Source organism: Silene latifolia, chromosome 3 (assembly GCF_048544455.1).
Source record: "Silene latifolia isolate original U9 population chromosome 3, ASM4854445v1, whole genome shotgun sequence".
Lineage (NCBI taxonomy): Eukaryota > Viridiplantae > Streptophyta > Magnoliopsida > Caryophyllales > Caryophyllaceae > Silene > Silene latifolia.
In genome coordinates, this window is record NC_133528.1 from 118,641,938 (window position 1) to 118,658,385 (window position 16,448).

Consider the following 16,448-nt stretch of genomic DNA (forward strand, 5'->3'; position numbering starts at 1 on the left):
GAAACGATAGAGTAAACAATTAACATAAACAATGAATTGGTTGCGGGAATCTAGCTAGCAGTTCTATACTAATGATGGAACAGAACAATAAACTGAAATTAGGACAGATGAATACCGAATTTGCAGAGGAAAGATTAGGAGTAAGAACCAAAGATCCAATGCTTAACAATAATCCAAACCCTAATTCCAAAACTAAATATTATTGTATGAAAACTTGAGTCTAAATCGAGATACCTAAACTGAATGTTTATGTTATGTTATATAGCAAACATACGTAACCTTTATTTCCAAAACCTAAAACATAGTGGGCTTATGCTTCCTCAGTCTTTTAATTCTCGTCTAGAATAGCAGTTTGGTCGATCGACTGATCATAGGGGTCGATCGACCGGTCTTCAGTAAACAGTAGCTTTTGGAACCCGATGGTTGGTCGATCGACTGATGGCATTGGTCGATCGACCGCTCGAGCTGCTATTGACTTCTATAAACACGTGGACTTGTCTTTTGGGCCTTGATTTGCGCACCAAGCTCGTTCCTCGGGTGGATACTTCACGTCATATGCAATGCAGGATACTCGGGGACGGATTTGGCTCGATTTCTGCTGGATTCTTCACATTTCTGCAACAATGTACAAAAATACGGAAGTAGACGGAAATAGGGAGAAACGTAGCATAAACTACATGAATGAGCTCTGAATTGCGTGTAAAATGGGATGTAAAACATCATATAAAAGACACGCATCAGTTAAATCGTGCGAGTTTCTAACAACATTATCATGTTTTGATAATCATTTATTTAACAGCTTAGTCCTTGTTATTGTTTGGTTCAAAAATTAACAAATGATATTCTTGTGTACAGCGTGTGATACATAAGTGGACTCATGGGACTCAAAAATATAGGTGGACTCACCGGATCTTGCCTCTCTTTCTCTTTCTCTTTCTCTCTCTCTCTCTCTCTCTCTCTCTCTCTCTCTCTCTCTATATATATATATATATATATATATATATATATATATATATAGATATATATATATATAGATATATATACATATAGATATATATACATATATATATATATTAATCCTCTAGGTTTGCTGCTGACATGGCAGCATAATAATTTAGTAAAGATGACGTGGCAGCCTATGGTAAAACTAACATATAATATCCTTGAAAATATGCTATAGGTAAATATGGTAAGAATATGATAGTATATTTCCTATATATATTTCGGTATTTATTTCCTATATTCATAAATTTTATATATATTCTGAATATTTCTCTCATTCTTACATATTATATCTTTAAAAAAACATATAAAATATCTTTAAAAAACATATAAAATATTTCCTATATATATTTTGGTGTATATTTCATTTATATTTTGAAATTCTCTCCCATCCTTACACAATATATCTTTAAAATTAAAAATTAAAACATATAAATTTTTAAACAATATATCTTTAAAAATCATATAATCTTTGCGTATTATAAAAACATATAAATTAAATATTAAATATAAATATAATATCTAAGCAAAAATAGATTATAAACTAATTTACTATAAATCTATAGCTATATGATATTCTTTCAAGCAAAATTACAGAATATATTTATATAAGCAAAATTACGGAATATATGATTCTAAAACTAATTTATAACCGAAATTACGGAATATATTTTAAATTCCTATATTACAGTAATGGTTAAAAAAAATACTCTATCAGCTATTGTGGTTGCCATTAATTATTAAATTAAGACGGTCTTATACTGTGAGACTGTTCTATAATGTGGAAAGACAACTTATTTGTTAGCATTAAATGACTTTTTTTTTATAAAAATATAAAAATAGACCGTCTCATGGTGTGAGACCTTCTTATTTTATAATTTTTAACTCTATTAACTAAAAAGACAATTTTTTTATTAATTTAATAATAAAACTACACGTTTTTTATTAAGAAAAATGGACAGTTTCATAGTTGAGCTTGTCTTAACCTATAATTTATGAATACATTTTACAAGCATTATTATTATTTTTTTCCGATGACTTTTTAATGTGTATACGAGGGTAGAAGGACGAACTTCATTTGATATATTAATTTTTTCCGATAATTTTGTTATACCATTTAAGTGGGATTATATATCCTTTATGTTGTCTATATATCTCAAACGGGTTGGACGAGTCGGAACATACAGGTCGGATACGGTGGGTTCAAATACGGGTTATGGGTTGGGTTGTTAGGGGCAAAGTGCGGGTCAACAATTAGTATCTAACGCCTTTTATAGATCGAAAAAATATTTTTTAAAAATTAAAGTGTATTTAATAGTAATATTTTAATCATATTCAATGTTTAGTTTTTTAATTATTTTTTCAAATATATTATATAATACAATAAATATAAATGTTTTTATAAAAATTATTTTAGTTTATCTTTGATTCAACGGGTCGACGTGTTCGTGTCGGGTTTCACTTAAATTAACGGGCCATTTCGGGTTTCATATCGAACGGGTTACTGCTTGAGATTTTCGGGTTTTAACCTTGGAAAAAATGGATGAGGTCGTGTTGGGTCGAAATTTGACAGGCTTATATCTTAATCATGTCTTAAACTCATAACTTATCATTTAGTTAAAATAATAATGTGGACACACTCTAATTTGTTGTATTCTACATTTATGTAATATCGGCTTCGTATGACTTTAAGTTTATTAATAATATATGGAGTATTAGCTTAAAGGCAATCATCTATTTACATATTATAAAACAGCCCGTGAGTTTCACGGGTTTAAAACTAGTATATATTTATTCGTAATAGTATCAGAACTAAGGCTCTCTGTGAATATCTTTCATAAATAATGTCAATTAAAATTATGTAAATCTTTTAGCGGAGAATATATAAATTTTCATATTTATAAAGTCTAGATTAAATATATTATTACAAAAATACCTATACGAAATGCTATTAATTACGGAGTAGCTAGCGATTTGTTGTACTGCAAATCTGCAATCATGTTTCATAGGTAGACTAATACAATGACATAATAATACGATCATATAAGTCATATGTAAGGCTCATAAGATCATATATAAGATGTAAGGCCCAACCTGTACAGAATAATGACAATTAATAGAGGCCCAGCTCCTTCCTAAAATAGTTGAGCGGAAAAATTTGGAGTAAGACTTAATCGTTTAGTTAAAAGGAGATGGTGAATGTTGTTGTGCTATTATATAGTATATGTAAATATTGTATTCCATCACTACATGGTATTTATCCATTTTTGTATAGAAAGATTTTTATAGCACACTTATTTTTTGTAAAAGAAGTTGAGCGGGAAAACATTGAGTTATAGGGAGATTTTAAATTAACACATAATTAACTTTTCATATTTTAACTAGGTTTGTGACCCGTGAAATTCACGGGTTTATCTGTTTTAGTTTTGTTATTTTTATCGTATTGTTTATATTTGTCCGAGCATCCAATTAGTTGATCCATTTAAAAAATGTAGTCTTGAAATACATAAAATTTAGTTAGTTAACACCTTATTTCTTTGACAACTAAACTATATATTGTATTTTTATTGTTGTTTTGATTAATATACTAATAACATGTGGTTTTAAAAAAACAAAAAAAATACCTTCAAATCATCAATGAGTTCAGTAATACATGGCGCACCCATGTAAAAAAATTAAATGGTTAAGGTTGCCTTTTAATTAGATTGTATAGATTTTGTACTAAAATTTCTATGTGAAAGTTTGAACGTTCCTTTGTCATTTAGGATAAATAAAGTTAGTAAGTGAAGATGAAAATGCAAATTAATGTATAATGTTGAATTATTATTATTATTTTTTTAGAATGATAAATCTCAGAATGTAAGGAGCTTAAACATCTATGATTATAGGGTTTTTTATCTTCTCAATATTTTAATTCACATAAATTATATTTTTTTTTATAGTAACATAGTTATGAAGTTTAATAAATGCTAGTCTTAGTATATCATCTATATCAATTTGTCAAAAATCCTAAATTTTAAATTTTTTGCATAAATGATAAAATGAGTTAAATATATAGTAGCCTACAACAAATTTCATTGCAATCTCATTATATGTTTTGTATATATACATAATACATTAGATAGATAATATGACATGTACACATAAATATTAGATAATAATTTACATTTAGCCATTATCCATGTCAATATGATTTTTTTGTCTAGCTTGTTAATAAGATTGAGATCCTCGCAACTCCAATTTTATTCTATGAGAGTTATTATTCAAAGGAAAAATGATGAATAAAAAAGTAACACATTCCCAAATAAAACATAATTTTGAAAATTTCTGAAATCCTAAAAAAAATTATGAACCTAAAAACAATTAGTCATTCATATTCAGTTCGTGTTGTCAATCTTGTAGTTAGTTTATAATATAGTATTGAGTGGAATGGAGGGAGTAATTATTTATGCAATTCTAGTAGTTTCTTCTTCATACAATCTTCTTTCTCCAATGAAATATCCCTACAAAAAAAAAGAAAAAAAAAAGCACCGAGTGATTAATAACAAACAAAATGTTGGAATTTGATTTATGTAATATTAACCTTATCGTTATTAATTTAAGTTTTTCCGTAAATAATGAAAAAAAAAAGAGCATTGAATCATAAAGATGTAAGTGTATTTATCTTTGAATATCACAACTCCACAAATCTTGATAGCCCCTAAATGAAACAAAACAACATATATGAGAAGGTTAAAAATGTGAAGAGTACTTCATAATCAATAGAACTTAAAAATAAATAAATAAATTATTAATTTAAAATCTTAATACACTTACCTTGATGCTGATAAAATGATATTTTAAGATTATTGACACATATTTATAATTCTTTTGGCGATGGGGGCAAAAAGATATTGGCTTATTTTGTCTCACAAATGTTGTCTTCCATCAAACATTTATAGCCAAATGAGGATGCGTTTAATGACTTTTGGAGTCTTTTTTTATTATTATTATCTAATTTAATATAAACATAAATATGTAGCAAAGTTTTATGACTTTTGAGCATTCTTTTTCATTATTAACAAATTTAATATTAACATAAATATAGAGTAAGGAGCAATGAAATGTAAAAGGTTTGCTTTAATTTTTTTTTTTTTTTTTTTTTTTTTTTTTTTTTTACAAAATTCACATTGCATGAGAATTGTTTATGGAGTTATCTTACGAAACTAAAAGATGGTAGATATTTTGCCTTGTTTTTTATTTATAAATTATATTTATAGATTTATATATGTATCCAATTAATGAAATTGAGCAAGTTTATTGCAATAAGATTTAAGAGGGAATTGCACATATAAACAATTTAAAATTAGAGTGATATAAATTTTTATTTGTCGTTTAACCTATTCTAGTTTGAACAATTAAAAGGTCAATGTTTAATGTTAAGTATTTTATTATTTGCCCTTAATCTTTACAAATTCTTTATTATTTTATAAATGGCGTAAAATTACAATTATGTGATATTTATCTTTTGATTAGAATATTCTATTTATTTGATTTTTAATTGTTGTTTAATTTATCTAGAAATTAAAAAGGCCAAATTTTAATGTTTGTTATGCTATTTGCATTGAATGTTTTAGATTTTTTTTTGTCTCACAAATTTTGTCATCCATCAAAAATATATAAAAAAGATATATTTTATGACTTTTGAACATCTTTTTTCATTATTATCAAATTTAATATAGGCATAAATATAGAGCAAAACTCATGACTTTTGAGCATCATTTTTTTCATTATTATGACATAAATATTATAATAAATATTTGTGTTAATTATGTTCTAAATTCTACATAAAGATAATCTTTTTTGTGAGACCGTTCTTTTGTATGACCGCAATATTTTCTCAATTTTTAAGTCACAAATACTTAAACTATTTTTAAGTTGATCCCAAAAATTTGTAAATAATACTTGGGTAACTTAGTTACTTGTAATGGTCTCATTCAAAATAAACAGTGTTATATTAGAAATAGTCAAAGTTCCGGTGTTCATGTGGTATTTTTTTTTAATATAGAAATAAAATTATTTATAATTGATATACACCTCCCCATATAGGCTTTTACTTTTTTTTTTTTGTCGGGCACTAACTCAATTATCATTCAATGTGTATTTTTTTAGTAAGAATTATCCGTCAAGACGTCAATATTATATTGTAATTTGTCACTAAGCAAATATTATATAATCAAATACAAAATACAAATTAATTCTAAAAATGGCTCATGGAATAAAATTTAATGTTTTATGTAGTGTTTTAAACTAATATTGTATAGATTGATAATATATGGATTATGATATTGCCATGTCACATTTAATTTGCCATGTCACATTTAATTTTGCCTTGTCACATTTGCCATGTCACATTTAATTTGCCAATTCACATTAGCCTTTTAATTATATTGTATAGATATGAAAATAAAAAATGAAATTGAAAACTAATCAAAAAAATTGAGTAGAGTCATGAAATATGTATTTTAAAAATTTTTTTTTTTTACACATACACCGTAACTAATAAATAATTCCAATTTATAAATTTTTCAAATATTTTTAATGAATTTAGTTTTCACGAAATTAATAGTATTTTTTCATAATTTTTTACACTAATTAAGTATAGTACATGTTAAGTTTTTCTATACGAAACTAATGATATCAATTTAGAGGTTTTCATATACAAATTTTTAGATTTATATACCAGTTTTGTATTATTTTAATTAAATTAATATTAATTTAGTTAAAAAAATACCCCCTCCTATTCTCCATTTTGTTCCCCTTTGTTATGGGGCACAAAATTTTAGGAGGAGACTAAAGTATGAATTATGCAAAGATGTTAGGAGTACACGGCGTGTACAAGGACTTGGTACACGGGCCAATCAGCGCTCGCCACGTGTAAAGGTGAGTCAAAGATTCTTTTTTTGTTTGGAGGGAAAGTTGGAGGGAAAAATGGGAGGGATTATTTGGGTTTTGGCGGGAGTAGTATTGGGAATAACCCCAAGATTAATTAACACTTATTTTAATCTAATCTTCATAATTAACAACACTTATTTTAATCTAATCTTTATAATTAACAACACTTATTTTTAATCTAATCTTTATAATTAACAACACTTATTTTTAATCTAATCTTTTTAATTGACACTTTATCTCTCTTATTATTTTCATTACTTAAATACAGTAACTTATACTAGAACAAAAAAAATACAGTGATTAAAATTTTGGAAACCTTATTTTTTAATACTCGTTGAACATCTACACCAAAAAAAAAAATACTCGTTCAACATTTGATTAAATGGCGCTTGATTCTGATCTCAATAACTTGTATGAAGAAGGTGAATGTTCACGAGCAACAGAAACAAAAGGCAACGGTGAAGCAGAATATAATGGCGATGTTGATTTAATGAAAGAGTATGTCGAGTTGTATGGCGACGGTCCAGTGGATGATGATGACACCGTCGTTACTGCTGCTGAGAACGACAACATTGTTGAACCTGTTGTAGGTTTGGCTTACAAGTCATCTGAAGAACTCGCAGCTTTCGCCCATTCATACGCATATAAGAAGGGGTTTTCATGGTACATTCGCAGTAATAAACTCTTTAAAAAGTACAAGGAAGACGGTGTTTCAAAAAAAGGTTCCTTTAAGAATGAACCGCGGTATCATATGTATGAAAGATTAAGGCTTTGTTGTGGTCATGCTGCTAAAACCAAGGATGCCTGCAATGTTTACATTGAGTCCCGTTATTTCGACGATGAAGACGTAGTGAAGATAAGGCAATGCCATTTAGAGCACAACCATGAGATGGATCCTAAGAAAAGTCGGTTATTTGTTGGGTTTAGACATATAAACGACTACTTCAAAAAGAGGATGATGATCAATGATGCTGCTGGTATTTCAATATTAAATAATTACAAGTCGTTGGTCTTGGAGGGGGGAGGTCATGAGAACCTTGGCTTTAAGTTTAGTGATAGTCGAAACGCCATCAATCAAGAACGAAGACGTAGCGTCATAGATGGCGATGCTAAAGAATTGAAGGCATATTTTGAGAAGATGAAAGAGGAGGATCCTAATTATTTCTATGCAATTGAGCTCGATGATTTTGGGGCTCCAATGAATGTTTTTTGGTGTGATTCACGCTGCCGAGCTATGTTTAAATCGTATGGAGACGTTGTGTCGTACGATACAACTTTCTTGACGAATATGTACGGCGTTATATCTCAATTTATCTGTGTTAAAATGTTATTTTGATTAATCGTATTTGTTTGTTTTGTTATGTAAGAGTAGGAGTGTTTTACCATGCTTCAAGAATTCATAAAATTAAAATTAAAATTACCAATTTAATTGTACTATAGAAATTATTCTGATTACTGATTTTATTTGTTTGGTTATGTAAGTATAAGTTTTGTAGTAATTCATTAATCTGATAGAATAAATCATGGTGTTACAGGTATCGCATGTCTTTTTCCCCTTTCATAGGGGTGAATCAACATGGGAATTCAATTGCTTTTGCTTGTACTTTGGTTACGCGTGATTATGAAGAAAGTTTTGAGTGGGTTTTTGCCAAGTTTTTAGAATGCATGGGTAAAGCTCCATCAGTTATATTGACAGACCAGGAAAGAGCAATTGGTAATGCAATTAAAAAAATCTTCCCCAACACTCACCATAGGCTCTGCCTTTGGCACATATTGAAAAATGCTGGTAAAAATCTGGGAAAACATCCACTTTGGAACGATATCTCAAGTGACCTTAATTTAGCAGTTCACGACAGTTTGGAGGTGCATGATTTTTAGATAGCATGGAAGGAAATGGTTCGTAAATATGGTATTGAAAAATGTTCGTGGGTGATGGAGTCGTATTTGATCAGGGAGAGTTGGGTCCCCGCATATTGGCGTGGGATATTTTGTGCTGGGATGTCATCGACGTAGAGGAGTGAGCAACAAAACCGGTTTTTCAAAACTTATGTCAATGGGAGGACTACTTTAAGTCAGTTTGCCCAGAAAATTGAGGAAGCCTTGAAATTGAAAATGGAGGAGGAGACCGCGAACAATCACGATTGCACAGAGAAACCGTATAAAATTGAGTGCAACTTACTTGTTGAGCAGGTTTTCCATAAATTGTATACTAAGAAGATATATAAGTTGGTACGTGACGAGGTAATTGGGTTAATTTATACGAACGTTGATCCGCCGAGAAGACTTGGGCATGGTGTGACATTTAACGTTGAAGATAAAAAAGTGGCGCCATTTGGTAAGTGTAAGAACTATTGGGTTGATATTGACAGAAGTGTGGGACTGCTCAAGTGCTCATGTAAGTTATTTGAGTTCAAGGGTATACTGTGTCGACATATTATTAGATGCATGGTTATCGAAGATGTGAAGGTGATCCCGGAGAAGTATATACTTGATCGATGGCGAAAGGACTTGGTTAGAGAATACGAGACAATCAAAACTGGGTACTATAATCCGGAAGCCTCAGCTCGTGCGAAGAAGTCGTTGGAGGCAACTATAAGGAACCATTACATTTCCACACTAGCGCTTCGAGATGATGAAACTTATGCAACATATGATAGATTGACTTCTGAATTAATTAAGGAGTTGGAGGGGATTGTTGGTGTTGAAACTATAGACGCCTATGTCCCTGGCGGTGTTTCTTCTAGGGTATGGGGTCACTGAAGGCTACAGCTTAAGGAATGCAATATTAGATATATGAAGAGGAAGGCGGCACAGAGGGAAGGTGGTCTGCAGGACCATGTTGACAGAAGAAGATATGGGAGGGTACCAAAAGGCAATAGAACTCCCGATGCTAGAAAGAATAAGAAGGTTAGTAATAGAGTAATTGTTATTCATTGTTGTACTAAATTCTTTAATCGGCTTTTTTGCATAACCCTCTAAATAACGTCATAATTTTTTGAATTGCAGAAAAAAACTAATGTTCCAAACCCATTCACCGCTAAGGAGCAATCATTTAAATACTGCATGTAGCGAGTTTGGTGCATCGCAATCTACTCCTACAAGACAGTTTGGTGCGTCGCAATGTACCCCTACGAAGAGCCAGTTTGGTGCGTCGCAATGTACCCCTACGCGGAGCCTGTTTGGCGCGTCACAATGTACCCCTACGCGGAGACAGTTTGATACGTCGCAATCAACTCCTACAAGGAGCGTATTAGGTGCATCGCAATTACGCTCACCTTATTCTACCCCTAGCAGAAGCACATTTGGTGCATCACAGCCTACTCCCCCTTTGCATGCGATGGAAGGAGATGTTAATCGATCGATGTACGAGTCATCTTACGAATTTTACCGTTAGTCTGTTTGTCATGTAAATTGCATATGAATGAAATTGCATTTTGCATAATGAAGACAATCATCTACTTAATGAAGTCTAATTATATTGACCAAGTTTAATTTCACATACCATAAGTTTAATTCCATAAACCATGAGTTTATAATTACAAAATTACATACCAATTTAAACTTAGAGCCCTAAAAGATCAACTTAAAAGTAAATAAAGTCATGGACAATATCGCCTCTTATAATCTTCGTCGTAGAAGAGGTACTCAGTACGCACTTGCTCTTCAATACGTTCAATGGTCGGGCCTGAGTGGAACCACAAGGTATACCATCCCCTTGTTGCCTTGCTCACAGAACGTTTCCACCAGCCACACCTGGGTATTATATAACCCACCATCAAGTCCTCATTAGAACCCACTTCTTAAGCGGATGATCTCTCATCGTCCCTTTGAGGATGACCTTTCCTTTTGGATACGCAACTGAATTTGGAACATTCCTAGCCCTTCTAAGAAATCTTTCTTCCTCTAGTTTTGTTATTTCCGCCTCCCAAGGACAATCCGGATTTGAAACCGCTTGTCTTTTATTTGGATGTTGAAACTTTCACCAGAAAGGGTCGCACTTCCGTTTTCTGTTCATATCCATAATTTCTTCGAAAGATTCCAGTAAGATCAAACATGCATAAAGATTAACGAGATACATGATGTTACTCAAAACTCACAATCATCAATCCTTTAAACCTAAACCTCAATATATGTAGAACATGCATATTTGGGGATTACATATCATATAATCAGAATCATCAAGACATTAATATATGAAGAACAAGCATGCATCTTGGACTGACTAAGCAACAATAATCATTTAAACTTGTACAGAGTATAAATTTAGGGCAAAATTTGTATACAAAGAACAATATTCCATCAAGTACTTCATCTTCTACTGATGAAGAACAATAATTCTTTAACATATACAGTAACATACATACTTGTTAAATTATTAATAAACATATTTAAGTTTAAATGTGAGATCAAACCTACCTTGTTGATAATGATGAAGAAGTAGGCATGATGTAGACGTTATCAGACGGTATGTCTCTTCAACTTCTCTGTGCAGTCAGTTTATATGGGGAAGTGGAAAAAGATATGAATGGGTGCCAATTTGTTGTGGGATATTAAAATAAACGATTTGTATTTTTTTTTTATTCAGTACAATATGAACATGATTATAGGATTATACTGTGGCAGCAAATTAAAAAAAAAAAGAGATAAGATCTTAACAATATTGCGTTATTTTAATAGCTTTATGATACGGATATTATAATATTGCATTATGTGATATGACGATCTAACAACGAACGAAACCTACTTAGATAAACATAAACATTATAACATTAATATATTTTCTTCTGTAAAATGATCTAAAAAGAACGAAACTTACTTAGATAAACATAAACATTATATATTAATATTTTTTTATTATTCCATAAAATAAAAAACAAACAAGACATTTCCTTATTGAATATTGTCCATTTTCATGGACAATATGGTGGTTGTGGCCAACCACCAGTAATTGACATATTATACTTGTTCGTTTCATCACGGCCACCTTCCTTATGGTACCAACTGCCCCATGCTCTGCAAACCAAGGCAGCATTCAGCCTAGTTTCCCTATCGCATCTTGGCAGGATGTAGGAGATGATAAGGTCCTTGCACGAACCAACTCTGAATGCCGGTGATGTCTTGTTGTATCCCTTGACCTTATAGTTATTTGGTGTATAGAGCCTTGGTTCCCACCTCATTCTTTTGTATGGGTAAACAACTTCCATTTAGGTTTTTTAGGGTTTTTGGGTTGTGTTGATGGAATGGTTGACAGAGAAAAAAATTTATGGGGACACATATATATATATAGGAGATGGAGATGGTGTCTTTTCATTTTTATACTCCATATTCAATGGTCAGTTTTACGTATATTGTATAGGTTCAATGTACATACGGCGTATGTACATTGAACATATACTCCATATTCTCTGGTAATTAATTTGAAGATGTGTGCGAAATGGTCCGTTTACTACGTTGTCTTCACGTGGAAATGCAATTCGTTAATTTAAAGTGTATACAAACAAATTTACATAAAATTAAACAAGTCATTTTCTTAATAGACTTCCCCGATCAGTTTCTTAATGATGTAACTGCTCCCGTTATTTTGGTGACCCAACAAAAATCCTAACGCTAACTTACGGCACATTTTACCGTCTTTCTCAAGTTCTGCCAAGTTTCCATCAGATGGATATAGTAACTTAAGAAAACGGTGCATGACGTAAGTTGCTGAATCCTCCTAAATTGCCACTCCTTCCTTCTCCTTCAGTTGCCATTTACTGCATTTGAGCGAAATCCCACCGGCCAAACTTGTTGCTTTCTCCAACGTCCTTTTCTGCAAAAACATATAGAAAATTCCATCTATTAGCGTTGTGCTATTTATGCTTTAGTAGCACATAACATATACGAAACGTTATTAGGACATTAATAACGCTTGCTTACCACAGCTTCATGAACATTCGTGTTGTCAACTGAATCATCGGTTGTCTTGTAAAGGCGTACTGACTTTTTACACTTGTTCACCACATACAGCATCCAGAGGCCATCAACAAATACAGGTACATGGAACTAGTCAATAAACATGGAAGGTTCAGGCACAAATTAAAACAAATACGAGTGAGGCACCGATAAAACCATCATGCATGCAAATTTATGCAGAAAAGGCACTTACATGGGTTGTCTCACTTAGTTTAAACCCCTTACTTATATCTTTCTTTACTAGGGTGGCCATATTCGGCATGAACTTATGACAGCCTCTACCCTTCACAACCAGATCAAGCATCTCCCCCTACATAAATTGAGGAAACATATAGTTCTAAGATTGTACATTACAAAGTTAGTTGAATATGTCTCACAATTTACCATAAGTTTTGAACAAAGTATGTAGTGTTGAGTGTCAATCGAATCTTCCATAAATAAAGTATAATTGATTACCCTTGCCAAAGCCTCCATTACCTAGTAAAGAAGTTAATCAAATTCTGATTTAGTAAAAATTAAAAAATTAGTTAATGTAATTTAGATGGAAACCTTTTTCAACAACCTCTACACCAATTGGTTCTTCTCCAAGAATAGTTTGACGAACACGACGGACCGACAATTCAACTTCTCCGTAGTTTCAGCACATTTTTACGAAAAAAGAGATAAACTTACCATTGAAAATTGAGTCGTCTTTGCATCTAAAAAATAACAATATGGACGATATCAAAGTACACAAACTGTATTATTTTATGAAAGCAACTACAGAATCCTAAAAATTCCCATGCACTAACCCATACGCAGCTTTGGCAGGATGTAGAACTATACGGCGTAGAAGTTTGTCAACCCTTTCATTGATAAAAGTCTTTTGGTCCACATCTTCAACACTGCAGTTATTTGTTTCCTTTTCTGTGACCTTTTTAACTCGCTTACGTCCTACCGTTGCCGGCTTTACCTTCACCTTCTTCAAATCCACATCAACACCCATTTCCTTAGTCGCCGAGCACCCTTTACCTTCAAGCCACTTTGGTCTACAGTAGTGTGGACAAGGCCCTCGGGAACTGTGTCCGCGGGATCCACACTAGGCATAATCGACTCGAGGTTCTTTCGAATCGAATTAAGACAAATTAGAGTCGCCACCAAGTTTTTTGGGAACTTGGAACCGTTCAAGTCAACTTTACACCTTTCATCGAAAAGCATAAAGCCAATCGACTACGAGTGATTAAAGATAAAGACTTGTACCCTATATCACTCGATTTGAATGACTCTCGTAATCCAATGGTATTTAGACGGATCCACAAACCATAGATCTTGAGTAAGGGGTGAGGGTACGTGTTAGGAAGCCCATAAGGACACCTAACCCCGCCCGTCGATAACGGCCTCTACTAAGTCAAGTGTCGGATTTCAAACAAGGTCATAGCTACTACGATATATGATATGCAAACATCGTTTTCAAAACCCTAACATGTGAAGTTTCTATGTCGATTTAGATGCAACTAAACTAACTTTGTCAAAGTTGTAATTTAGCATGTGGGTTGATTGATCTAACAACATATAAGCGAAACAAACAAGGCTTGATGGGAATGGGGGAGCCGTTGGGATCTACCCTATTACAACCCAGGCATTTCATGCCGACACGACGAGAAATAAGAGATACAACTCGATCTAAAATACAATGCTATACACAAAACCGTACATGACGCATTACACGGCCATTCGGCCTAGGGAAACGTGCACAAGGGGGGTGGCCCACGGCTTACATGACTCACGGCCTTGGGTCACTCCTCGTAATGTGTGCTTTCACTTAATCTCATCGAATTAGACATAAGGCCACGCACCAAAGCATGCATTAGCATAAATCGGGCCATGTTGCTTTAAACAACATGCGATTTACTAAGCTCTTACATGCATTGGGGCACAACCATCTAACCAAACAAGACTAAGGTTTTGAAAGATGTTTTGACTCGATAAAAGAAAGCTAACTCGAAAATTACAACTCGATAACAAACGATACATTACAAGCGACAAAACAAATAAAGAACGAACGTTGTAAAACAAACGAAACAAGAAAAACCAAAGGACACGGCCAAGCCTCACGGCCTAAAGCCACGTCCAACCCTAGGTCCTAGGTCAAGTTCATTAGTTAGATCGATTGATTGCGAAACAAGTTCGAAAGCGGGCTAGAAAACAAGTTAGAAACGACGTTAATCGATTTGAAAAGATACCTTGCAAACGCGCATTCTACACGGCCTAAAGGGGTCCAATTAGGTCAAGTTTGCTAATTAATTTAACTCATCGAGTGTTAATAAGAAGGTGCTAATCACGTACTCTTATACTAGCGAGAAATTAGGTGAAAGAGAGAGAGATGCATTCAATTAAGTTACAGAATTGTTAGTTGATTTTTAAAGGTACGTCGATGTACCCTAATGTGTCTAATTAGGTTATCAAATTGATCTAATGTCATCTAAATGAGTTATATGTTAACAATCAGAGGTCATATTAACATGTAAATGGTCCACGAGTAGGTCGAATCACACGAGAGAAGAAAGGAGTCAAAAGCGAAGAGCGAAGTTAGAACTCGTTTTATTAATGCCCTACCTTGAACACGAGGATATGTAAATGAGACGGGGGTGTACGACCGACTGATGTAGCGGTTTCTTTCCCATCTTAAGTCAACGCGGGTGTTCATGGTGGTACTTTAACTCATACTCGGACTAAACTAGTTTCGTAGTTAATAATAACAATCGATAAACAAACGATAAACAAAATAAAACGAACTATAAAAACAAACATAAAAAAAAACGAAATAAAAGGGAGAAAGAGGAGGATTTGATGCACCCTCAACCTACATGTATCGTTGACACCGTCTTGGGTCGTAATCGATGGTAGATTTTATCTCGAGAGGCCGTCGTCGACGAAGAAACAAAGCAAACAACACGTTTTTATCGAATCTGGACAGCAACTTTCAAACAGCGATTTCTCTCTCGTTTCACGATGAAAATTCGATTTAAAAGATGTTTTGAAAACTAGAAAGAGAGGAGAACAGAGATCTTGAAACAATCCCTGCTCGTTTTGAGTTATTGGGCACGAAAAACGAGCACAAACAGAACTAGATAGACAGGAAAAGCCTCGAAAACAGAGTTTATAACACTCTGTTTTTCGAGGGAATTCGTGTGCTCTCAAGGGCAATTTGGCTCGTAAATCTTTGTCTAATGTGTAGATGGATGTTGTATGGTTAATTAGGAACAAGAAACTCGAATTTTGATGGAGGTTTTAAGGGAGAACGAAGGGTTTCAAAGAGGACACACAAACTGATTCTCTGTTTGTATGTCGGTTTTGTGGAGGGTTTTTGAGAGGCAATTAGGGTTTGTTTCTGGGGCTTAAAGCTTGTGAATGAAGGTTGTATGTATGGAGAACTTCGAGGAATGAATGTATGGTGGAGGGGTGGTATTTATAAGGAGTTAAGGTAGGGTAAAAAGGGGGAGAGGCAGACGGGCCTGTTCGCGCATAGCTGCTGTCCAGCAGCTTTGGTGAGGGTTTGAGAGGGTTTGTGACGGGTTTTC

General features: G+C 32.9%; 1 protein-coding gene across 1 annotated transcript; it reads left to right on the forward strand.

Annotated features, from left to right (window-relative positions):
• Window positions 1-7,318: 7,318 nt before the first annotated feature.
• Window positions 7,319-8,957, forward strand: LOC141649578 (protein FAR1-RELATED SEQUENCE 5-like). Its single transcript, XM_074458264.1, has 3 exons — window positions 7,319-8,148; window positions 8,472-8,799; window positions 8,889-8,957. Exons 1-3 carry the CDS (start codon window positions 7,319-7,321, stop codon window positions 8,955-8,957), a joined length of 1,227 nt encoding a protein of 408 aa, XP_074314365.1.
• Window positions 8,958-16,448: the final 7,491 nt, after the last annotated feature.